Below are 26,225 nucleotides of genomic sequence, written 5' to 3'. Positions count from 1 at the left end.
TATATATATATATATATATATATATATATATATATATATATATATATATATATATATATATATATGAAAAAAAAATTCTTTTTTTTTCAACCCCCCCCCCCTCAACCCCTCTCAATCCACACACGTCCGCCAAAGTTATTTTTTGTCGACGCTTAGTGATATTACTATCTTACATGAACTTTCATTTTTTTGTAAATAATTTATGTGATGGGACGTTCTATATGAACTAGCCGTTGGTACCCGTTACACGTGAATTATCGGTTTATATATATTTAAACAAATTACAATATATTATGTGTGTGAGTTCATTAGTCTGCTTCGTATTTTTTTTTCTAGGTTTAGAACTACTTTGCGGTAATGCTGCCTATCCTCTGCTTAGTAGCCGGTCAAAATACTATAAAACATGAAAGCTTTGTATGTGTAATGGTTTCTCGTGTTATGTTTATTTTTATGTGTTTTTTTTATTATATTATTTGTTTTAAATATATTTCCTTTTTATGTTTTGTCAGTTTTAGTATGTATTTTTTTTTAAATAATAAGTAAGAGAAGTAATTGCTTTAATTTGTTTAGTACACATATATTAAAAGGAGCTTATGAGCAACCCTTTTTAACTATTTAAAAAAGGGAAATAAGCCACGCACGTGTTTTGAACGTTTGCCTATCTTTCACACTACAGCTCAGGCATATTTTTTTTAAAGCAACAGCATGTGTTAGCTACTGTATAACATCACTAATGTAGTAGATCTGTTTGTTATTAACAAAAGCTTTTACCATCAAGTAAAAAATGCAAGAAAATTATTTTTTAACCATGAAAACTTTATTATGGTCGGCTATGGGCCCCTATCTGGCGTGCCCCCCCCCCCCCCCCCCCCCCGCATTGCGGGGTCTGGCGGCACTGTAGTTCCGCCCGTCTCCGATGGTTCTTGTCTTTGCACCAGTTTTTAGAAATTTTATTTACTGTGGCATTTCTTTGAAAATGTACAGATTGTTTTACTCTCTTCTTTGATTTTTTGAGCATATGGTTCAGTGTCTCTTACTGAAATAGAATATTCTAGAATTTTTCCCTGCTTTTTTAATCAAATTTTTATAGTAATGATTATTTTGTATTAGCGTATTCACTGGCCTAGCATTTCCAAAGTTGGTTTACATGTTGCAAAGTGGCATATTGACAAACACTAGACTGCTGGCTGCTACCACTTGGTAAAACGTGCTTGACTTAGTAATTATTTTTATTTATTTTCTTTTAGAGTCAAATAGAATCTGTTTTCTTTCACTAGATCTAAGTCTAGATCTAGACCTAAAAGAATTAAAGTTAAAGAAAAATCAAGTGATTACTAGTAATTACAACTAGACTCTAGTCTAGATCTACAATTCATTAGACCTAATTTAATTTTATTAAATTTTAAAATGGACGCGAGCGAGTTGAGTTGACGTCAGTTGACAAGAACGGAGAATCCTTCCATCATCATGTTGACTCAACTGTTGTTGACATGGAATAAAACCTGCTTTTTTAGATTTAACAAAGTGACCGTAAAAATAAAAACTTAAGCCTAAAATTAATTTAGAAATTTTATATTTTTAGAATACGCCTAAATGCTTTATAAGTTGCAAATCCAGAGAACTTGAACTTGAAAATAATTTGTTGAGTTTAGTAGTTTAAAGTAAAAAAGTTGGATAAATAATAAATAACCTAAGGCTACATTTTATTTATTTTCATCGATCCTAAGTTATAACTGGATGTTTCACTTTCGTAAGACACATATTGATTGGCTGTACAGGAACTCTGTGATCGATAATTATTTGTTTACAAAACTTTGCAGTGAAAGTTTTTAAACAACAATGCAAATTTAAACCCCATGACCTATTTTTTCGTTTTTTTAGTTTAGCTTTTTTAAGTTTATGTGTACAATAAAATTTATGACAGCCTATTGAAAAGCAGGATGCCATTATTTATGTCACCATTACAAGTGAAAACCAAATTGTTTTTGATTTTTTAAAAATTTTATTTAGTTACCGAAAATATAAAAAACATCAAATACATCCAATCTTTAGTAAAGTCCGAAAAAAACCAGACAGACAGGATTTTATAACCATATATAATATATTAATTGTAATTACGCCGTGCATGATTTTTAAATTCATTAATGGGCCTCTTGAATACCTTCTCGCTCGCATCCATTAGGCCTAAATTAGATTTTTTGGTAATCTATCGTAGTTTTAGGTAGGCCTACGTAAAATCGTCAGAGACTAGTAATGTGTGAGAAAGGTAGCCAATTAATAATATATATATATATATAATTAATAATATATATACAAGTATATTATACAAAATTTTTGTCAAATATAATAGATAATTAAATAATAAACCAAAAGCAATGTCTATCATTAATAAAGACCAGAAATTAACAGCCTTCTTCCGAGCAAGATTGGCTATATAAACAGCTGTCATCTATGAATTAGAGTAGTTTCCCCTGAATCTCTAACTAAAATGTTTCCAAAAAACTCAAATGAGATGAATGCTAAAGTAATTGAGCTTGGTTGCATCTGATGAAAACATTGCTTATCTTTATTTATTACTGAAAAGTTTTAATACAATTATTTAAAACAAACAGGTACATGAATGAAAGTTTGAAACATTTTTGTAACTTTTAAAACATAAATCTTTCAAAAAATGTAAAATAATAACAAATATTTGATGAGTCACCCTTTTTTCATATTACTAGCCTCGGCCGATTTTACATACCTAAAATGATATATTACAGATTTTTTAAGTAGGAGAAGAGATTGAGATCATTTAGCCTAACACCCAACAGACCAGTACACTTAAGTACACTAACACTAAAAAAAATAACTAGTCCTGCTATACTAATTAATAAAAATTAGTAGGCCTAATTAATATTAATTATAGACCTAATAGGCCTACTAATTAGTAATTAGGCTTAACTAATAAGTAAATTAGGGCCTAATAATAATTAGGCTAACAATATTTTAGAGCCCTAATAGACCTAGTATAGGGCGTATAGGCCCCTAGGCCCTAGATAGATATTCAACTTCAATTCTTCATTCTTTTTTAAAATTCTTAATCTTTCTTTTCTTTAAACGTTAATTAATGTTGACTTTAATGTAGGACTAATTCTTAATATTTTAGCTCTAGCTGTTTATTATAATTAATAGGTTAAGCCTATAGACCTAATATTATTATTAGTGTATTTTTTTTTAATCAGGCATATAGTATTGTAGAATAAGTAGTTTCTTACTAGAATCTAGAATAATCTTGAGTTTCTACTTAGACCTAATATAAACAAAGTGACTGAACAGATCGCAGAGCGTTTCAAGTATTATTTGAATTCCGTAGGAAGCATTCTAAAAAAAAGTATCGCGTGATTGCTTGCTTACGTTTTCTAGCCAGCGTGCGAAAATCCAACCATGGTCGATGGGGTTACTGTGAGCTGAGCAGGCCTATAGCATACATCATAGAATGATGAGATCATCTTCACTTCTCTTTCTTTCCCTCCCCCCCCTCCCCCCTTCAAACTGAAAACAGACCTACTTCTGATCATTTTTTTAACCATTATAACTGCCTCTCACCCCTGCAAAGAGCCCTCTGCGCTGTGAGATTTTCTCAACTGTCTCCAGTTGAAGCTCATCTTTGTGGTTTCAACCTCAATGTCCTATTGACAGGTGCTTTTCTGTCAGAAGCTTTTTCATAATCAATTAAATTAACATACAGTGGTGAATTCCACTCTATTGACTGCTCAATTATGATGCAGAGTGTTGCGATCTGTGCAGGATCTATTGTTTTGATATCCGGTTTGCTCATCTCTTACCTCTGGATCAAGGACATTCCTCATCCTGTTCAAGAGTACCCTCCTCTCTAGTTGGCTTCTCGCAGTTAATAGGGAGATCTACTTCAGCTGGGTCTATGTCTGGTGGGTTCAGAGGTACTGGTCTATTTAGTTCCTCAAAGTGTTCCACCCATCTGTTTATCTAACACTAAATTTGATGGTCTTAGAAGTAGAATCTAAATCTAGTTCATTTAAAATATGCCAATATGGTATTCTAATTTTTATAATACCAATAGCTTCAAATTATATACAAAGTTTTGAACTATATGTTGCCAAAAATATCTATATATATATATCTATATATATATATATATAATTCTCTTCTTGGAGACGTTAGAAAACAAGCTGTAAGCGCGCTCCCTACCACGCCCACCCCTACATGGTCTGGTGAGCTGTGGGTTTAGTGACGGCTATTAGGGGCAGATAATTTAGTTTGAAACGATTTTAAACTTAGGGGAGGTAACTAAGAGAAGTTTGCTTTCACTGGGGGGGGGAGGGGTTGGGGAAAGGAGGGGGGTATCGTCTTTAACGAGCTACTGATAGTGTTTTAAAGCAAATATTTTCAGTGGCAGCATTGGTACTGTCGAATTCACAAATTATGAATTACTGAAAAGTAGAAAATAAAACAACTAAATAGAGGCGTATGATACGCAGCGGGTCGGCTCGTACTTAATAATATGCCACTCATAATCTTTTGATATCTCTTATGTCAACAGGGAGCAAGAGTTTATTTGAACAGTTTTTTCAAGCAACACAGAAATGGGAATTATAGGTTTACAAAACAATAACAAGAAAGCAGTGAGTATAAGTTAATTTAAAACATTTGGTTTGTGTGAAAAATAGTCAAAGGTGGGAAACCTATTATATGAAAATATTTAAAGGAAATTATTCTGTTTACTTTTGTAGCTGACACTATTGAAATTTATGTCTTTGGATTCATATGATCCCTCTTTAAAAAAGCATAATAGGGTCCTACTTCATTAGGGAAAAAAGAGGTAATACCGGGCCATGCTTGACAACATGGACGTACATAAGTATCAACCATGTTATCTTTTTTTTCCAGTTCAAAAGCCAAAAGTCAACTAGATGGCAAAGACAGTGCAAAGCAGAAAAGAAGAAAAATCTTCCAGCTGCATCACTAGACATAGACAATATCCATTTGTTTAGCAAAGAAAAATTAAAAAATAAATTGTAAGTAAAGACTGTTTTTTTTGGTCATAGTTATATTTAATTAAGTGTACTAGTACGTCAATGGAAATTTTAAACATAACTTCTGCTTTTTGAATAATGATTTCAGGAAAAATCCTAAAAACAACATAAAAATCTCTGGCAAGAAGTTTAGGAGACTGACAAAAAGACTGGGGCATCGAATTAGAGAAAAATCACAGATGGAGAGTAAGTGATTTTAAACAACTTTTTTTTGTGCTTGTGTAAATTATTTTATTTTCCTTATGTTAAAAGCAGTATCAATCTACTACTAACAAAATCGTAGTCTTCTTTTTTTTTGGGATGGGGGGAAAGACGTACACAAGAAACCATCTATTCACTATGAACTATTGACAGTTTTCTGTATTTACTTTATACTATTTAAAAAATATTTTTGAAAACCTGCTAATTTTAGATCACTTGTGTGTTGTAGTTACATCCTGCAGATTTAACAGGGTCATAAGTATAACAACTTGTTTAACCTTGGTTTTTGGTAACTGTTGCTTCGTCAGGATACATAGGGGACTTTAAACTCTCCAAACAAGTGTTCATTTTCTTGTCTTAACTTCCAGTTGAGGCCACAGATAAACAATTTAGATCAGATTTAACTATTTTTTCATTAGGATTCATAGAGGACCTAAAACAGTCTAAACCATTGTAAAGAAACTTTTTCATCTTAATTTCCCGTTAAAAAAATCCAGATGAAACCTATTATTTTCTCAGGATTCATAGGGGACTTAAATTAAATACACTGAAGTCGTATAAATTTTCTTGTCTTCCAGTTGAGGCCGCAGAGAAAACGTCCAGATCAGATTTAAAGCCAGAGGATGAGGTAATGCAGGATGCTGGAGAAGAGGCAGTCACTGGCACACAGATTACACCTCCAGCTCTACCATCATCGTCCTCATCATCAAGAAAGAAGAAGCGAGGAGGGAAGAAACACAAAAAGAAAACAGCGGAGCAGGCTGGAGGCAGTGAAGGGAAAATGTTTCAGGAAGAGGAGGGGTGGGAGGATGTGGACATGGAGTAAATTTTCTTCTCTGGTATTAAAGTGTAAATATCTCACAAGTGTGTTGCTTGTTTTTTAAAGCCGTACAACATTTCTTATGTGAATATGTCCACTGGCGGATGAGAAAATATTTATTACATTTAACATAAACAAAAAAACTAAAAATGTTATCAGAATTTATTTTCAATGTACAAAAATAATTTTAAAAGGTACTTGCACAAAAATGTAAGATTTTAAATTAACATGGACTATATTTTTCGAAAGATCTTTAGCCATATACGAGAATCATAGAAGTGTTCTTTACACTTGATTTATAACTTTATAGAAAGACGGTAATTTTTTTATATAAAAATAATTTGTCTGTTAAACATACAAGTTAAACAAATCTACACCAAATCCCAAAAGAAAACATTTCTTGGGTATTTATAAAACTTCAACATCGAAAACTAAAAAATATAAGTATTCATCAACAATAAAACAATGTATGTCATTACAAAAACGACAAAATTAAGTAGAAATGATAGTGTTTATCACAGTTGCTTGTTAAATTGCGGTGTAAGGTGTCTAGCAGCTTGTCATTCTTTACTTCTTGTGTCGTGCGGGTGGCAGGTGTACTAGGCATTCAGCCTCCATGTACAACTGTTTCAGGTCCTTGAGTAACAAAAAAAAATTAGTTAAAACTTCAATTAAAATCTAATACAAAGATGGAATTTGAAGTAACCAGCCTGTTGAACCAGTGACTACAAAATTTTAGAAAGAGCTGAGTAGATCACGTGACTCACCTCCTCCTTGTACAGCTTCTCCAGGTCAGGGTGGACCTCCAACGGTTTCTCTACGCATGTGCGACCTAGTTCACTCTTGTACGTCTGCGCATAAGGAAACAATTTCAGTTCAGTGTTGTAAGATGGTGGTTGTGTTAAAATTGTTAACTTGCTTGGTGGAGGCATTAACAAAAATTGTTTTTTATGGTAGATTGCGTAATAAAACTAATTCCGGTTATTTGTAGAAGTCATCCATAAAAGGTGTAGTTTTTTTTACTATTTTTACCCCCATTGAAACTCGTCATTAAAAAAATCAGACCCCTCCCCACAAAATGACATCACACTTAAACGAGAAACAGGTAGGCCCACCGTTTACTAGCTAGGTTGGTTGTGCCTCAAATATTGGAGATTTTATTATATTAAGTTGCAATGGTCTATTTTTTTTTTGTAATTATAATTTACAAAATTTCTAATAATAAACTTCGAAATTACTTTTAAAAATGATGTTTAAAAAATTAATTTTTAAAATGCAAATGCAAAGTTTGATCTCACACTTGGGGTCATCCATAAATGACGTCACTCTTTTTTTGGACGATTTTTACCTTCTCCCCACGTCACAAAAAGCCAGGACCCCCCCCCCCCTAAAATGACGTCACACCTCAGCCTACAACCCCCCCCCCCCCTCAAAATTGCAGTTGAGTTTTTTCTTTAAACATCGATATTTTACCAAAATCATGTCTAAACTCTGTCAAAATAGAGTATTTTAATCAATTCCTATTACAATTTATTAAAACCGTTTTCTAAAACACAAAATAACGTCTAAAATTCGTTATCTAACATTGCTTTTTTTATAATGCAAAAGTGTGATGTCGCACCATCAGAACCCCCCCCCCCCCCACCTCCCCTCATCACACATCGTCACAAAATTACGGACCCCCCCTCCCCCTACAAATGTGACGTCATTTATGGACGACCCCCTTTCATACCTAAAGACTAGAGTAAGTTAAAGGTTCTAAATTAATTTGCTTGACAATGAGCAATTATTACCGGCCCTACTTTAAACCACAAAGTATACAATAATATTTTGGTTAAAAAGAGAACTACTATTAAATGAAATACACAATTAACTAAACTATGTCATGCATTCTTACTGGGATGTCGTCATTTCCGTTCTCGTCGCTGTTTCCGTTCTCTTCGTCGTCACCGTTCTCGCTGGCTGGTTTGTGTCTCCCTCTGACGTCACTCTCGTCACGATGTAGTATCTCCATCTGACTCTCTATGTCCTCCTACTCAGACAAGAAATTTTAACAACTTGAAATTTACGCGGTTAGTTCCCCTGGCTAATGTACTGCAGCGGTTAGTTCCCCTGGCTTATGTACTGCGGCGGTTAGTTCCCCTGGCTTATGTATTACGGCGGTTAGTTCCCCTGGCTTATGTATTGCGGCGGTTAGTTCCCCCTGGCTTATGTACTGCGGCGGTTAGTTCCCCTGGCTTATGTATTGCGGCGGTTAGTTCCCCTGGCTTATGTACTGCGGCGATTAGTTCCCCTGGCCAATGTACTGCGGCGATTAGCACCCCTGGCTTATGTACTGCGGCGGTTAGCTCCCCTGGCTTAATAACTGCGGCGGTTAGCTCCCCTGGGTTATGTACTGCGGCGGTTAGTTCCCCTGGCTTATGTACTGCGGTGGTTAATTCCCCTGGCTAATGTACTGCGGCGGTTTGTTCCCCTGTCTTATGTACTGCGGTGGTTAGTTCCCCTGGCTAATGTACTGCGGCGGTTAGTTCCCCTGGCTTATGTACTGCGACGGTTAGTTCCCCTGGCTAATGTACTGCGGCGGTTAGCTCCCCTGGGTTATGTACTGCGGCGGTTAGTTCCCCTGGGTTATGTACTGCGGCGGTTAGCTCCCCTGGCTAATGTACTGCGGCGGTTAGTTCCCCTGGCTTATGTACTGCGGCGGTTAGTTCCCCTGGCTAATGTACTGCGGCGGTTAGTTCCCCCTGGCTAACAAAGCTACGTACTGAACAAGGCAGATGTGCCTGGTTTGGTGGCACATAATGACGTGTATTGGTATGATTTGAATTGGTATTGGTATGATTTTGGTTAGTGTGGTAGTAACATTAGGGAGATTCATGAGAAAAAATGGGGTCATGTAAAAATTCGGAGGGGGGGGGGGGGGGGAGGGAGAGAATGGTAAAAGATACATTTACCTTATAATTCGTTCGGGGAAGAGCAGCAAACGTGCTTTCGGGAGGGGGGGGGCGGTGATGCCACTGGTAAACGTATATATTTTCTATGTAAGTTATATTTTGTTTCTTCTACTTTTTTTCGGAGCTGGGGTAGATTTGCTTTAAGAGAGTGGGTGTCGCCCGAAGAGATGCCTGAAAGAAACTCTGGTAATGTCTACGTTTCAGGCTACTGCTAGTCTGTACTTTACAGTCACAATGTTTCTACATATTCACCAAACACTAACTAATAACTTACCGTTGGTTTAAAACAGAGACTCGTGTTTTTTTGGCTTTTCTTCTCTCAAATTTTCTTTCTGACACGCTCTAAAAAGGAAATTAAGAAAAAAAAAGATATTTAAGAGTATGTGTAATAAATAGCACCGAGTACATAGAGCAATGCAGTGTGTGTTGTCCCATATCTAAGGAGTGAAAGTCATGTGGCATTTGGTTAACAGTGATATGTAGAAGGGTGGTAGGCCTACATGGCTATTTGTCATTTGCGGCTGTATGTTCTGTAATATGTAACACAGTTTTATGCCAGGTGCAATTTGGATGCCTGTCATGAGCAGGTGTTTGACTTGTCTATTGTGGTTGTCCGCCCTGTCTGCCTACATTACCTGTCTGGTTGTCCCCCCCCCCCTGCCTACATTACCTGTCTGGTTGTCCCCCCCCCCTGCCTACATTACCTGTCTGTTGTGGTTGAACCCCCACCCCCGCCTACAATACCTGTCTGTTGTGGTTGAACCCCCTGCCTACATTACCTGTCTGGTTGTCCCCCCTGCCTACATTACCTGTCTGGTTGTCCCCCCCCCCCTGCCTACATTACCTGTCTGTTGTGGTTGAACCCCCTGCCTACATTACCTGTCTGGTTGTCCCCCCTGCCTACATTACCTGTCTGTTGTGGTTGTCCCCCCCTGCCTACATTACCTGTCTGGTTGTCCCCCCCTCCCCTGTCTACATTACCTGTCTGTTGTGGGTTGAACCCCCTGCCTACATTACCTGTCTATTATGGTTGAACCCCCTGTCTGCCTACATTACCTGTCTGTTGTGGTTGAACCCCCTGTCTGCCTACATTTACCTGTCTATTATGGTTGAACCCCCTGCCTACATTACCTGTCTGGTTGTCCCCCTGCCTACATTACCTGTCTGGTTGTCCCCCCTGCCTACATTACCTGTCTGGTTGTCCCCCTGCCTACATTACCTGTCTGTTGTGGTTGAACCCCCTGCCTACATTACCTGTCTGTTGTGGTTGAACCCCCTGCCTACATTACCTGTCTGTTGTGGTTGAACCCCCTGCCTACATTACCTGTCTGTTGTGGTTGAACCCCCCTGCCTACATTACCTGTCTGTTGTGGTTGAAACCCCCCTGCCTACATTACCTGTCCTGTTGTGGTTGAACCCCCTGCCTACATTACCTGTCTGTTGTGGTTGAACCCCCTGCCTACATTACCTGTCTGTTGTGGTTGAACCCCCTGCCTACATTACCTGTCTGTTGTGGTTGAACCCCCTGCCTACATTACCTGTCTGTTGTGGTTGAACCCCCCTGCCTACATTACCTGTCTATTATGGTTGAACCCCCCTGTCCGTCTGCTCCTCGTCCTTGATGACACCCTGCAGCTTCAGCTTGAGAATCCTCTGTGTCTCGGCGTCTGCCAGCCTCCTCTCCCTCTCGTCCTGTTGTCTCTGGGAAGGGGGGGGGAGGGAGAGAGGGTCACGTGATTCTTTCTTCTTCTTCTTCTTCGTTCTTAATTATTAGTGTTGAAGGGGGATCGAGATTTATCTGCCAGTGGGTTTGAACTCGAGACTTTGTTCGAATTTATCAACCATGAGCTTTTTGCCGACTCGACCACGCCTCCAACACAATTAAGCGTTACGTGTCAACTAGTTATGCGCCATTGAGGCCATTGACTCCGACTTCAGCCTGCTTTTCTTTTTGGATTTGCTTCCATAGCCTTTGTCCAACCAAGAACAAAACTCAAACTACAAGGCAGCAGTTGTTTGATTTTGGAGTTGTCTCTCCCCAGCTAACGAGCCTCATCTGCCCGAGGGTTCGAACTCGAGACTTTTCGGTTTAGCAACCATGAGCTTTACCGACTCGACCCACGCCGAACCCTGTCACGTGATTAAAGAAGCAGATCACTCTCGGATTATATTTGTATGTCAGGGGCTGTTTTTCGGTTTGGTGTCACCCTTCTCCTCGTACTATTTTATTATTTTAACTGTATGAAGCATTGATTCTCGACATGGCGTCACACTCTAATGGTGTCACCCGGTGCGCACCACACTCGCCTGCCTACACCCACCTTGCGACGCCCACTGAACACATCAAAGATACCCATTTCCTCACCGAAACCAAAAACTGATTTACAAAAAACAAAACAAGATGATTTCTTCATTACCTCGAGATCGTTCATGACTTTCTGCTTGAACGCTTTCATTCCACTTCCGGTCGTTAAACGGAACCTTCTCGTTTCCCATCATACCCTCCAGCCACACTCGGCGATTTCGTTTGTTCAAACTGAAGAGGGGAAAAACGATAAAAACAGATTATGAAATATTTTCATGTTGAAATAGGACCACTTTGTCTTTAGCTTCCACGTTTTTCAGAAAGCCTATTAAAAAAAATGAATGTCATTTATCCATAAAGATGCTGAGGGGGGGGGGGGGGGGAGTCGTTTTCCCTCCATCGTCACACATCGTCACCAAAGACTCCACATCCACTTGTAATAATATATTATGGCTCCAAAGTCTAGTATAGGGCTGGTAAGTAGGTTACCAATCAGTTCTACGGCTCTTACATGTTTTATTGAGCCTTAGAACTGGTTAGTGACCTATACTTACCGGGGGATTGCGCATTGGAAAATACAAGCACAGAGACAGGGGCGGTAAGATAAGATGAGTCCAGATTTTGCCCCTGTATCATGACCCCCCTATCTCTCTCTCCACACAGCTGAGTTGGTAATACAATCGTCTAAGGGGCTCCACTGCTGTATGATTTCGTAGTTTTCTATCCTAGATTAGATGGGTTGCTGTCCCAAGCTAACGAGCTTCATCTGCCCGAGGGTTCGAACTCGGGACTTTCAGGTTAGCAACAGGTATGACGTCCGTTATGATCCTTAGACCATTACTCAACTAACCTAATCTTCATTCACCTCAATTTAGATGAAAACCACGGCTGTAATGAACTTATGATAGGATGTTGTGATTTATTAATCAAATGGGAGTTATTTCCCCTCTGAAGCTCTTGCTAGCTATACTTTAGTTGTGGCTAGTCGTGTTTGTTGTTGTATTCTGATTGGAGGTTATTTCTAGCCAACATAAACAAGGTCCTATTTTAAAATATGTGCCAATGAAATTCACTCAAACAAATTTAACACGTGTGTTATAAGGAAAACAATCGGAGAGTCTTGCCATAATAACGATACGTCATGTTGAATACAGCTGTCACCCGGCTTGTTATTTCTAATAACCGAACACAGTTATCCACATCAAAACCACGTCAACACCATAGACATACTGGGGTTCTTACAGGAGGGGGGGGTCATTGAAACTTTTTATGGGAGGGGATGGACATGCTCCAGGGGGGGGGGGGGGGGCACTACCAAATCCCTCAGTATATATGTCTAAAAGAAACAGAGATAGTGGGGATCTTACAGAGGGGGGGGGGGGGCATTTGAAACTGGTATGGGAGGGGATGGACATGCTCCAGGTGCCCCCCCCCCCCCCAGGATATATTTCTAAATGAAACACCTCCTCAGACATAGCAACACAATACCCTCAATAATGACTGAAGTATCAAACACACACAAACACACACATACACACACACCAGGATAAAATAGGTAGGTTATGTCCTGATCTTTCTTTTCCGCACAGAGATCGCCTAGTTGTGTGGTTTAAATTATGTGCTGCGCTGTTTCTGAAATATGATGTCGGAAATAGTTTGCCACTCGTATGTGTAGTAAGCCAAACCTTGTGGATGTACAGCCCATACAATACGAATGTATGGCCCATATGTTGAGCAAATTAGCTTCTACCTCAAAAATAAATATCATATCTAAAGATACTGGAATGTTGTAGGGACGGAGGGCTACTGCCCTTTGCTCACAGTGGTTAGAAAAGACGACATTAATTCAATTTCTTTACTTAAAGCTTGGAATTACTACATCCGGGGTTTGTTATATAAATAGCTTGATATATTAAAAATACCCATAGATTCTGTAATACAGTATCATTGCGAGGGTATGTTTTAGTAAGATAAAGACCTTATTTAGTGAAATCTATTTGAAGAAAGTAAATACCTTATTTAGTGAAATCTATTTGAAGAGAGTAAATACCTTCTATACACAGTTTCACCCCGGTACCTATCCATGACTTTTTCGAGGTCAAAGTTGGCCAAAATATCTTTTATTATTTTGGCCTGTCTTGTTGACAAGCCAGGATTGGCGGCGTCTGCTCCGTAGTATCCGTTGTATGGCGCTCCCGATCTGGTTTCGAATTCTCTGGAAAGTATCGGATCGTCAAAGAATATTTCGTCGTCATCGTCGTTATTGTTCTTCTCGTCGTCGCCAGTGTCATCGTGATCGTTATCACTGGCTTCTTTTTTGTCATCGTTGTTTTCGTTGTGTACACTATCGCTGTTATCCTCGTATGTTTCATCTCTATTATCGTCATTGTTTTCATCTTTATTCGTCTGGTCTTCTAATCGGTGGGGTTCAAGGTCATCAGCTGGTGACGTCATATGGCGGGACGAATCCGACCTGTTACCAGACGAATCTGGTCTCGTTTGGGACTTTTTCTTAGAATTATTTTTGCCAGTTTTTTTATGAGGCGGAGCTTTAGTTTTCTGAGGTTTCTTTTCTGTAGATTTCGCATCCATGTTTTTTTTTTTTTAATCCGGGGTCCAAATCTATTTTTATAATCCTTCCAAAGTAACACCAGTATTTTTATTTTCAGCAATTAATTACTCCGCGAATTAGTTTATTTCATTAATATTTAGGCCAACATAATTTTTCTAAATGTAAAGTCCTATTGCTAAGAGTTGGTATTTCCAAAAGATCTCATTTATTTGATAGAATCTTGTAACACTTTAGATTACAATCCAAACACAAGCTTCACGAATTATAAATCTTTCTTTTTAAAATGCACAATGTTATCACAACAAAGTTTAAAATATAACTAAACCGACATGCCTAAATATTTCATAAATCCAAAAAGCAATATAACTTTTTCTACCCATATAAAAAGATAGTGCAAATAAAAAACTAGTAGCTTTTCAAACAGCTATTAACGTGTGATACAAAGGAGGGAAAAATTAAATACCCACAGGGTTGAAAAAGCTACAACTTAATCAAAGTTGCAAAAAAAATGTATAAAACAAACTCCGCAGTGAAATTAACTTTTGACCGCACAAAGTGAACTCAAATTAAAAAATGTGATCGCCCGAAACAAACAACTCCACCAAAGATTCAAATAACGTTTACGAATTTGCATTGAAAACCTTTAGAATCCGATAGGGCCTAGAGCTTTATACAAAGGATCTTGATGATTTCGAGGTCTTAATTCCCCAAAGAAAGTTTTTAACGATACCGGAAGATCAAAGCATCGCCCACCCTCGTACTCACTTGTCGGCTGCTTCACGGCTCAGCCAATGGGATTTAGCGGCTATCGACCGTTACTGCCGGCATGTACCTGGCCAGACATGATTTACGTAACCGGCAATCACTCCGCAGGCGGTTATGTTTACCGTAATACCCTTCATTTTGTGAAATAGAAAAAAAAAGACTGTTCTTACCAGATTTTTCTTTAATGTCACTATGTATATAAGTAGTTGGTTTAGGTTGTAATCTTGAGACTTAATTTAGAATTTTTTTTTTTAATTGAGTGATATCTTTCAAACTTTGCTTATATTTCATAATATGTCCAATGATAATGATATATAAATATCAATCTTATGAGATGGGAAATTTAAAACTAACTAAAAATTAAAAATAAGGAATACAAAATAAAATAAAATTAAGGAAAATAACTAGTAAGCAGCGATCAGTCAAATAAATGATGCCCATGAATGTATAAAAAATCTTAACATCTATATTCTATAGCACAGTTTGACGTTTTTAAAGGGAGATAATGGAATAGTCAATACGTTGATTAAACAATATATAATGTATATTTGTAGAAGTATAGGCTCTTGTGTAAAGCATGTCATAATTTGAGTTATTATTAGGCTGTCTTTGACCACATCGCGAGGAAAGCGCGCGACGAGAAACTCTTGCAAACAGAGTTGTTGTTCCTGACACCTGAACCACCAGTACATGGTCAACGATAAATTCGTCACGGCCCAGCCTGTATCTCGACTCGCTGTAACCCGGGCCCAATGTAGAGTCCCAGTTCTTATCTCCCTTCCCATGGCTATTTGCACGGTCACTTCATTAAACTTATCGCGGTGACGTCACTCTTTGCTGGATTAGGTACACCCCCACCCACCTTTCTCACCCCAGCCCTCGCCCATCCAATTTAATCCTAGAAAGTGACGTGATAATTACCAGCCAGATTGATGGTTGACTTGTTTCCCACGCTGATTTGCATATTTTTGAAATATTAGCATAATCGGCTCATTGACAATACCCATTGTTCCTCATAGCATATTTGACAAAACCCATTGTGGCTTATAACATAATCTGTTATATCACAATACCCATAGTTCTTTATATAGCTTACTACAAACCACATTGTTCCTACTATAACTGATTACAGAACTCGTTTTTAATTAAAAATCTAACTTATCAACTGATTACAAAACCCATTGTTCTAACTGATTACACCTAACTTATCTTCGTGTGGGATTCGCCAACCCTAACGAGACTAAAGTATAAAAACAACTGTTCGATGATTTCACTATTAATTTTTTGTTATGACCATAATCTTGATTGAACCCCTAACAGCGGTGGAATATTAATTAACTAATTAATGCAATATGAAACTGATTTGTCCCGCCTGGGTTCTTAACCATAAACACTATACAATGACACACCACGTTTTTACATCTGGCGATGGCTGCAGGTGAAGTAGAGTTTTGTTTCGACGTCAAATGCAGGTGATCGTGTGATCAGATGTAGAGTTCAACCGTAGACTTCCCCCAGCCTCAGGTCAGATTCCCATCACGGCCGGGTGGTCTCATGGACGTCCCGAGAACCGAACCTGTTACATACGAGTTAACAATCCTAGGTTCTATCGCTGAACCACGCTTTCTCTACTTCTATCGCTTTATCCTAATCTTAAACCTAGCCCTAACCCACACATGGCTATCGCTATCTGAATATGGCAATACGACTAACAGGTGAGTCCTAGTATGTTTGTTCTAGAGTCTAGACCTAGATGATGTGGATGATGTGTCCTTAAGACAGTGGTTCTTAACCTTTTTGGATGTACCCCACCAGTTTCCCATACCCATTCACCGAACCCTTCTCGTAGTTTTATCGTCCACGCTAGCACAATCCGAAAATGAATCACATGAGAAAAAAATGTGTCTTGACCTCCGCAGAACCACTAAGACGGACTCACCGAACCCCTGGGGTTCGATCGAACCCAGGTTAAGAACCACTGTCTAAACAGCTTTATGAGCGTCCTTAAGACCAAAAAGAGTGTACCAGACACACCTACTGATTGCTAAAAACACACAAGGAAGTGGCTCTATAACCTGATCTTTCTCTTTCTTGCGTCGTAAAATCCCACAATGAGGGAAACAGCTAATAAACTTTGACACTTCTGTCATGTAGATCGTTAACATAAACCTACAGCACCCAGAGCATAAACCTACAGCACCAAGGATGTAAACATAAACCTACAGCACCCAGGATGTAAACATAAACCTACAGCACCCAGAGCATAAACCTACAGCACGCGGGGTGTAAACATAAATCTACAGCACCAAGGATGTAAACATAAACCTGTAACACCCAGGATTTAAACATAAACCTACAGCACCAAGGATGTAAACATAAACCTACAGCACCCAGGATGTAAACATAAACCTACAGCACCAAAGATGTAAACATAAACCTACAGCACCAAAGATGTAAACATAAACCTGTAACACCCAGGATTTAAACATAAACCTACAGCACCCAGGATGTAAATATAAACCTACAGCACACAGGGTGTAACATAAACCTACAGCGACGTTCTACACCTCCCTGAATCGTATGTCTGTGTGTGTGTATGTGTGTATGTATGTGTGTATATATGTCAACACGATAACTTGAGTACCCTTACAGCGAGGTTGATGAAATTTCATATATAAGTATTATATCAAATTTGTAGTTCTGTGTCAACTTTTCAGCGATTTCTGATAACCGAAAGCGGGACTTATTCTACTTTTATTCTACAAAATTTCACATATAAGTAAAAGATCTAATTTTTTCTGCCTTCTGTCAAATTTTGAGTAATTTGCGTTGACCGGGGGAAAAAACGCATAAGAATTTGCAAAGTACTATTCCCAACTATTAAACACAGATTGTTTGCTGTTCACTTGGTGCGCAATTCTTTTTTCTACGAGATTCTATTCCATTTTTAAAAGTTTAAGCAATTAAAAATAGATTAAAAATCATGTCTATATCCTGAGTTCCCATCCCCTGTAGTGTTATATAAGATTCGAGAAATTTAGGGTAGATTATTCCCGTTTTATTATAATTAAAAAACTCAAAGGGATTGATATTGTGGATAAAAAATATTTCTGTCACGTACCCCTCCGCCCCCCCCCCCCTTTCCAACACCCCTACCCCCTTCTTCCCCGAACGAAAAAGAAACAAATATTACATTTATATAGAAAATGTATACCATAACAATAATTCCCCCCCCCCCTCCGGAAGTTTCAAATACACACTACTTCCCTTGGAAAAATGTTTGAAAGTAACCTCAGCTAGTAATTTATAGATCTGCAATCTTTCTTACAGTTTAAAAAAGCGTGAATGTTACCTCCCCTTGTATGAGCCAATCAAAACCCGTGGCACGATCAGCGGTCTGATGTAATTAACGAGAACGTGCTTGATCCCCAAACACCTTTGTAGGTGACGGGATGTAAAATACGAACCGGAAATTTTACGTTCGCTGGGGAAAGGTTTGTTGACACGGTAAATACAGCCAGCTGATTGGTGACTCCCACGGAGAGAAATCAGCGTCAATGACGCTTGTTTCAGTGACTCTTGTTTTAGTGACGCTCGACTCAGTGACTCTTGTTTTAGTGACGCTTGTTTCAGTGACGCTTGTATCAGTGACGCTTGTATCAGTGACTCTTGTTTTAGTGACGCTTGTTTCAGTGACGCTTGTTTCAGTGACGAGACGTTAAAAACTGCAGCTCACGCTAACACTCACGTACAGTTTAGTGAACTTAACAACCACTCTGGCCCATTAGCCAGAGTCTGGGGGTTCGAATCCTGGCAGCGCCAGAATCAGGTGGAAAGGCCATCCCATTCTGCGCCATATGTGTTAATGTTTTTTTCTACAAATCCTAAAGAAGGTTTATTCGTCTTTTTTATAACAACACTATAACCCTGATTCATCTCAGAGCCGTAGCGACCTAATCAGGCGCCTGGAGCGGACTATCAATTTTTTCGCCCCCCCCCCCTCCAATTTCTATACATTCCTGTCTGTGTAAAAGCGCCCCCCTCCCTCGTTAAAAATGTGTGTGGCGCTTCTTACCAGTTACTATCCCTTAACATTTTCAGTGTAAAACTTTGTAGTCGTTTATTTTCGTAAATTTGATTGTGTATAATTCGATATTTCAGCATGAAACGAGCTTTTAAATTAATTTTTCTACCCATTTAGGCGCCCCCTTGGGGTTGGCGCACGGGGCGGCCGCCCCACCAACCCTCCCATAGCTACGCCACTGATTCATTGCAGTGCAGGGTTAGGTTGCTAGTAAATTAATTTACATGTTAGTGCTGGTGTAAGCACTTCATGTTAGTGCTGGTGTAAGCACTTCATGTTAGTGCTGGTGTAAGCACTTCATGTTAGTGCTGGTGTAAGCACTTCATGTTAGTGCTGGTGTAAGCACTTCATGTTAGTGCTGGTGTAAGCACTTCATGTTAGTGCTGGTGTAAGCACTTCATGTTAGTGCTGGTGTAAGCACTTCATGTTAGTGCTGGTGTAAGCACTAACCTGCCTCTAACGACAAGCCCAATCTCCGTGCTAGACACGACCCTAAAAATAGTGGCGTCACATGGACGAGTATCACCCGGTGCAGTAACTGAGGACATCACGCAGTTTCCCCCCCCCCCCCCCCCCCTTACCTGCCCAATTTTCTATCTCCGGAATTTAAAAAAAAAACAACATTTAAACTGGATATTGGGATAAGGCTGTTTGTATTGACATTTAAATTTTTACTATTTTTCGATGCGGGAAAATGTCCAATTTTTCTTTTATATAACATACGCACGATCGAATTAACGGAATCTCGTCGATACTCGTTTTCTCCTCCAGTCCTTACCCACCCTGCCGCATCTACCCCACCCCTTCGAGATTGTACCCCCCCCCACACACACACACACACAAACACACACACACCGTTCAGCAAGAAACATTTAAATTTGAAACTGAACTGCATTGTTTTCTTCCCTGCATGGTTACTTCGATTACCGGTCGTTAGGGTATCGATTCGCTACCGCGCATGAAATATTTAACAAGAAGAAAGAGTTTACCCGTCACAATGGCCACTCGTGTTCACATGTGTCCCTGGAATCGATACCGTCTACCGTCATGCGAGAGCGATGAAACAACGCGGACAAAGGGAGACTGTTCTGTTTTGTTTTGTTTTCATTATCGCCCCTTTCTGTGCCTGCCGAACTAACATTTATTTACTAGTAAGCTTCTTGACCTGAACTCACGTGACTGGTTTTGTTGTATCAGTTGCCATGACGACTACACGAAGAAAATAATGTCGTATTTAGAGCTCTTGATAAAAAAGATTTTGACATTTTTCAATAATCGATTTCGTGAAACTTAATTTAAAAAGACGATAGTTTATAATTTAGTAGGGAATTAAAATGAGTTACAATGGATAAAAAAAATAGCCAAGATTGGGGGGGGGGGGGGGGGGGGCGTCGACAATCGACATTAGTTAAAGTATATATTTTCAATATATTTTAATTCCTTACTCGAGAGAGACATATAAGTAAGATTGAAAATAGCAGATCGCTATTTCAAATTCTTTGACGCTATATTTAAAACAGCAGCAAACATAGCAGTAATAAACGATGGGACATTGCCATCATCATCATCATCATCATCATCTTTTCCTTTTTGTGCCCAAGACACGTTGGGCCGCCACACAAAGCTCCCTTCACTTTTGTCGGTCACCGGCAATTGTCACAGCCCACAATAATACTCATATACAAAAGCAGAGGCGTAGCGAGGGGGGGGGGGGTGCGGGGGGTGCGGACCGCACCGGGTGACACCATTTAGGGGGGTGACACCAAGGCAAAAAATAGTAAAATATATAGAGACAAATTTGAGGGGGTTGCAAATCGAAAGTTTGAGGGGGGGGGTGCAAATCGAAAATTGAAAGTTTGTCCCCGGGAAGAGTCGCTACGCCTCTGGGTGGTGACACCATTAAGTGCCGCACCGGGTGACACCCGACCTCGCTACGCCACTGTACAAAAGTATTATTACATTTTTTTTCTTTAAACAGGAAGTAATTTTATTTTGTTTTTTATTTTTATTTAATAGGTTTTTCTGAAGTATTTATTCTGTAGGTAAAACCAGAGACGGATGTAAATCTAAGTCTTCACGAAGACGGGTGTCATTTTTTTTTTAATTTGGTATTTTACCCTTTTATTGTCATGCAGAGGCATAAAATTCAAGCTTTGATATAGAAAAAAAATGCACAACGAAAAATTTTCAATCTTTTAAAAGTTTTCCTGGCCTATTAGACACCTTTGCACAATGTGTTATATTTTCTTATGCCTAGTAAATGTGTTGTAGTTTCTATAGACTGAAACATCACAACAAGTGTAGTTTCTATAGACTGTAACAACATTACAAATGTGTTATAGTTTCTATAGACTAACATCATAACAAATGTGTTGTAGTTTCTACAGACTGTACCACAACAATCAACATCTCACAGTGCAAGTCGTTGAATATTTTATTAGAAACAGCTGATAACAAGGCTCTCTGTAACAAACAATTAGGGAACAGTGTTTCTTCCAGACCTTTTTCTCGGGGGGGGGGGGGGGAATAGAAATTTATGGCGGCGGTGGACACTGTTAAAAAATATATTTTCTATATAAATTCCATTTCGTTCTGGGAAGAAACTGTTAGCGAATTCTGGTCAATTTGGTCTTGTTGGTCTGTTTGTTTAGTTAAAATAAAATAAAATGGTAACGATTGCTAAAAAAAAAAATAATAATATTAAAACCATGCCATTGTGCTCTTTATCGAAATCTCCCCCCCCCTCCCCTAAATTTTTAGCCAATTAGATTTGCCTCATCTAGCCCCAGGCTCACTACTCACTTAACGAGGCGATGCTAATGAGATCACGTGGTTCGGTTCGGTAATTAGACCGTTGCTGCCAATGACTTTAACCACTCGTAGATTGTGACAAAGATTTCACAATCCAGTCTAGTCTCTAGTCTACTAGATTTTACTCTAAGGGAAATTAAATTACATTTAAGTGTAGGATAGACCGCATGTGTTGTGTTGTTTTCTTTTTACCGTCAGAATTTAAAAAATATTACTTTGCTATAATATATTTTCTTTACAAGTAATATGGGTCTTTGAGTTAATTGGGACAATGAGTAATAGGAATCTAAGACGGGTCTATGAGTAATAGGGGTCTAAGAGGGGTCTTTGAGTAATAGGGGTCAATGACTAAAAGGGGTCTAAGAGGGGTCTATGAGTAATAGGGGTCAATGAGTAATAGGGGTCTAAGAGGGGTCTATGAGTAATAGGGGTCAATGAGTAATAGGGGTCTAAGAGGGGTCAATGAGTAATAGGGGTCTAAGAGGGGTCTTTGAGTAATAGGGGTCTAAGAGGGGTCTATGAGTAATAGGGGTCAATGAGTAATAGGGGTCAAAGAGGGGTCTTTGAGTAATAGGGGTCTAAGAGTGGTCTATGAGTAATAGGGGTCAATGAGTAATAGGGGTCTAAGAGGGGTCTTTGAGTAATAGGGGTCTAAGAGGGGTCTATGAGTAATAGGGGTCAATGAGTAATAGGGGTCAATGAGTAATAGGGGTCAAAGAGGGGTCTTTGAGTAATAGGGGTCTAAGAGTGGTCTATGAGTAATAGGGGTCAATGAGTAATAGGGGTCCAAGAGGGATCTATGAGTAATAGGGGTCAATGAGTAATAGGTGTCTAAGAGGGGTCAATGAGTAATAGGGGTCAAAAGGGGTCTATGAGTAACAGAAGTCAATGAGTAATAGGGGTCTAAGAAGGGTCTATGTGTAATAGGGGTCTAAGAGGGGTCTATGAGTAATAGGGGTCTAAGAGGGGTCTATGAGTAATAGGGGTCTAAGAGGGGTCTATGAGTAATAGGGGTCTAAGAGGGGTCTATGAGTAATAGGGGTCTAAGAGGGGTCTATGAGTAATAGGGATCTATGAAAATGAATTCAACTATTGGTAGAAAGTGGTAGTTGTGTGTAAAGTATTTATGATGTTATTCTCTGTTCGCTTAAATCACACCTCCGCCCCCATCTGAAGTTAATTTCCACTAAGAATCCTGCATTTATCGGATATTGAACGTGTACGGAAGTCGGATAAAATTGACAGCACTCTAGCGGAGATACGACCCACTGATCGCATCGATTTACGCGAGTCTTTTCCGGTTATCGGAAAAACGTTGTCGAGTTTATTTTATAATAGTGACAATTGATATAGGGGTTGGGGTGGGGGGGGGGGGGGGAGAAAATGTAAATTACATTAAAATGGCATTTTAAAAAAAGTTTTTCTAATGTGAAAATTAAGCCATTGTTGTGTTGATGCTGACTAGAGGTATGAGACAAAGACCAGTGGCGTAGGCAGGATTTTGTTTTAATGGGGGAGTGAGGTGTTAATAACACATACACACACACGCATATGTCTATATATATATATATATATATATATATATATATATATATATATATATATATATATATATATATATATTATATATATATATAACTAAAAGCATTGTAGGCGTGACGAGCCCGCTGTCACCAAGAGCTGTACCAGGGAACACTGGCTGTAACTTAGAGCTAACACAGCCCTGTCTCCACCACTGAATGGACAGTCAACTTTAAACAGCAGAACGCGTTTAACTATGTTTAGAGCTATCGGAAAACCATGGGCCATAATTCGAATGGTGTCGTTAAACCAACAAATTTAAATAAACTCTGCTTCAATGTATCATTATAACTCACAGCCAAATACCCTTATAACACAGCAACCACGCCCTAAGCCCCTCACCACACAACCACATACCCGTATACCCCAGCAAACACGCCCTAAGCCCCTCACCACACAGCCCACCCCCTCGTTTCAAAATGTTGCAGGTTAAAGACTACACAACTAGAGCTTTAATAAACGGACCTTCACCATTGATTATTTTATTGATATCAGTTAAGCTGAACAGCGTTGTTTCGCCGAAATAAATTGTGAAGCATGAGACCTAACAAGGATTCTAAATTGTAATTATAATCTCTATTATGAGGTCGAAGTACGTCTAAGCCAATAGTTCAGGGATTAAAATCTATCTTGCACGAATGAGAACTTACATTACAACACAGGGGCGTCTTTAGGTTGGGTGTCATCCGGTGCGGTAACTGAGTGGCTCACCCACTCCCTTTTACTAATAAAAATGCATTTTTTGGTCAGGTGTCACAGGTGTCACCCCTCCCCCATACTATTTAATTATTTTATCTTGATAAAACATTTTTTTGACAAAAAAGTTTAAGATTTTTCGATTAGGTGTCACCTGGTGCGGATCCCACCACCAATTCCTCCGGCTTTATTTGTAAACACATTTCTTTTTTTAAAAATATAATTATTTAAATTAAATTAACGCAAGTATGAGTCGCACGATAAGTAATACATCTTTCAAAAAATAAAAGGGGACGTAAGCGAACTTAAGCACTGGTATCTAAGGGGAGACAATGACTATCCTCCGCGAGTTTTATCACGAGATTTAATATACGACAGGAGTCGTTTGAGGGGGCTTATATTGACGGGAGCCATTATGTTGGGAGCCGTTTTGTCGGTTTTTTTTTTGTGGTCGCACGCTTACTATGTAAACATGGAAAGTTTACGTGCCTTAGGTAAGGTAAATATTTCTCCCTTCCACAAAAGAAAAAAAAATTGGCGATCTATTATCACAACGCCCGTGACAATAAAACACGAAACCGTGTTACCATGGTAACAACATTCCTGAACACCTTGAAGCCACGTGAAAGATTTACCGCCCTTGTGTAATGTTTGGCTTGTGAAACTCCACGCCTGGCTATCGATTACAGACGTGTTTCGGTCCACTCTCACTCTTCACCATTTTCCCGGTAATTAGAGTAGCCGTCGTAATGGATTCCTATCGATCCGTCCTGTGATTGAAACTATTTCGCCTGTGTATCGGAAAGGTTTTGTCGTTTTATATGGGACTATTAACGACAATCCCGATTCTCTAGTACGCCTAGGCCTAGACGAAACACCAGCAATATTAATAGCCAGTAGATCTAAGCCTAGACTGATGATCGTTACATATACTTCAAATATAAATAAAATTTAAATTCTAGCTAACACTAGTCCTAAACTAAACCTAATCCAAAGCCGTCATCTAACTTAACTGTTAGAAAATGAGACGGACTACTTTATTAAATGTGAGCCTAACAATCGGAACTAAAAATAAAAACTTTGCTAAGCATCGGAAAAGATTGTCAGTTAAACCGTCTAAATTGTTCAAATAAACAACAAAAATATCACTGTGTGACGCCACACGGCATGACGTCACTAACGGTTGAATATTTAATTCTTCCACGAAAGCCTATAATTAGTAATTAACAACAAATTCACTCGCTGGCTAATTATTCATGAAAATCACAACATTTTTGACGGAAATGTAATTAAAAATATGATTTTTTTTTTACATAGAAATGTTAGTAAAAAACATAACATTATTGACATAGAAATGTTAACAAAACAAAACATAACATTGACATACACATGTTATCAACATACCTGCAGCTAACTGACACAGCTGTTCCTCTGTAAGTTCGTGTGATGCCTATGTAGCTCCACAATCAAAACGTCCACGAATGTATCAACTTTTACCACAGAAATTCACATCCATTCTTCAACACAGCCCCTATCTTCCCTCGTCCTCTATTATCGTCTATTAAAAAACGATCAAGTACTTTTATCAAGCTTGGCCCGAGGCGACGATCACCCAGTCCACCCGCGAGCTAACTGCTAGGCCCTGACTGAAACGATTTTTTTTTAAATCATTGACTTCAAGTGCCTGGTTCGTTCTTTCAAATCTTGCCACCCGGGGGTAAAAAAATCTGGTCGTCTGCGATTAGGTAAATGGAACAATTTATCTACAGGTAACTTAAACGTTTTTAACTTACGTCAGTAGCAAAGTACTTATCAGAACAAGGTGCCATTAAGGGAGGGGAGGGAGGGGGAGAGTGCAATCGTTTTCTAGTGAACATAAAAACGGGGTTTAAAATTCGGTGGCAATTGTTGGCATATCCAGGAACAAGGTCGTAGGTTTGAAAGGTTTGGATATCGTGCTGTGGGTGTTAGGCTAATCTTCAGATCAATTCTGTCTGGCACTTTTGCCCAACACAAGTTCTCCTTGGGGTTTTTAAAAGCTTTATTTCAATATGCAATAATATTGCAGTAATAATATTAAAATATTGAAGAATTGTAAATTTTTGTAGAAACAGTAAGGAGAAAGAATCTCTTTGTGATGTCTATCGTTGTACTGGTTTTAACTTTTTTCGCACAAATGTCTTACTTTTTTTTTCTCATGTCTATTTTGGAAAATTAGTCTGTTTACTGACGTCATACAGTCATTAAATTGCTTTACATATATGTCTTTTAAGGTGCATATTAAGTTTCTAAATGTAGAGAAACAAGTAGGTTACTTTATTCTATCAGAGGTGTAGCCATAAATCTAAGCGTTAAGGGAGGTAGGTTTTCTATAGCAGCACC

General features: G+C 38.7%; 2 protein-coding genes across 6 annotated transcripts; one reads left to right on the top strand and one right to left on the bottom strand.

The window, feature by feature from the left end:
- The first annotated feature begins 1,118 nt into the window (after positions 1-1,118).
- LOC131936133 (uncharacterized) lies at positions 1,119-6,106 on the top strand. Of its 4 annotated transcripts, none has more exons than XM_059293064.1 (5): positions 1,119-1,200; positions 4,562-4,643; positions 4,909-5,036; positions 5,143-5,240; positions 5,834-6,106. In XM_059293064.1, the coding sequence occupies exons 2-5, from the start codon at positions 4,605-4,607 to the stop codon at positions 6,079-6,081; spliced, it is 513 nt and encodes a 170-aa protein (XP_059149047.1). In that variant the 5' UTR covers positions 1,119-1,200; positions 4,562-4,604; the 3' UTR covers positions 6,082-6,106. The 4 variants fall into 4 exon arrangements, with proteins under 4 accessions (XP_059149047.1, XP_059149032.1, XP_059149024.1 ...); XM_059293049.1 differs by having other exon boundaries at positions 1,157-1,219; XM_059293041.1 differs by lacking the exon at positions 1,119-1,200 and adding an exon at positions 1,231-1,337.
- Positions 6,107-9,310: 3,204 nt separating this feature from the next.
- Positions 9,311-25,533, bottom strand: LOC131935565 (AP2/ERF domain-containing protein PFD0985w-like). 2 transcript variants are annotated; one of them, XM_059292036.1, is made up of 5 exons: positions 13,385-13,933; positions 11,447-11,565; positions 10,632-10,730; positions 10,086-10,112; positions 9,311-9,371 (listed from the first exon to the last, which is right to left on the bottom strand). In XM_059292036.1, the coding sequence occupies exons 1-5, from the start codon at positions 13,924-13,926 to the stop codon at positions 9,349-9,351; spliced, it is 810 nt and encodes a 269-aa protein (XP_059148019.1). In that variant the 5' UTR covers positions 13,927-13,933; the 3' UTR covers positions 9,311-9,348. The 2 variants fall into 2 exon arrangements, 1 of the variants encoding a protein (XP_059148019.1); XR_009385952.1 differs by lacking the exons at positions 9,311-9,371; positions 10,086-10,112; positions 13,385-13,933 and adding an exon at positions 25,248-25,533 and having other exon boundaries at positions 10,626-10,730.
- Positions 25,534-26,225: the final 692 nt, after the last annotated feature.

Source organism: Physella acuta, unplaced genomic scaffold, assembly GCF_028476545.2.
Source record: "Physella acuta isolate Inbredline_101_S28 unplaced genomic scaffold, ASM2847654v3 ptg000013l, whole genome shotgun sequence".
Lineage (NCBI taxonomy): Eukaryota > Metazoa > Mollusca > Gastropoda > Physidae > Physella > Physella acuta.
The sequence above is the reverse complement of the archived record's forward strand: the minus strand, read 5'-3'. Positions and strand labels throughout refer to the sequence as shown.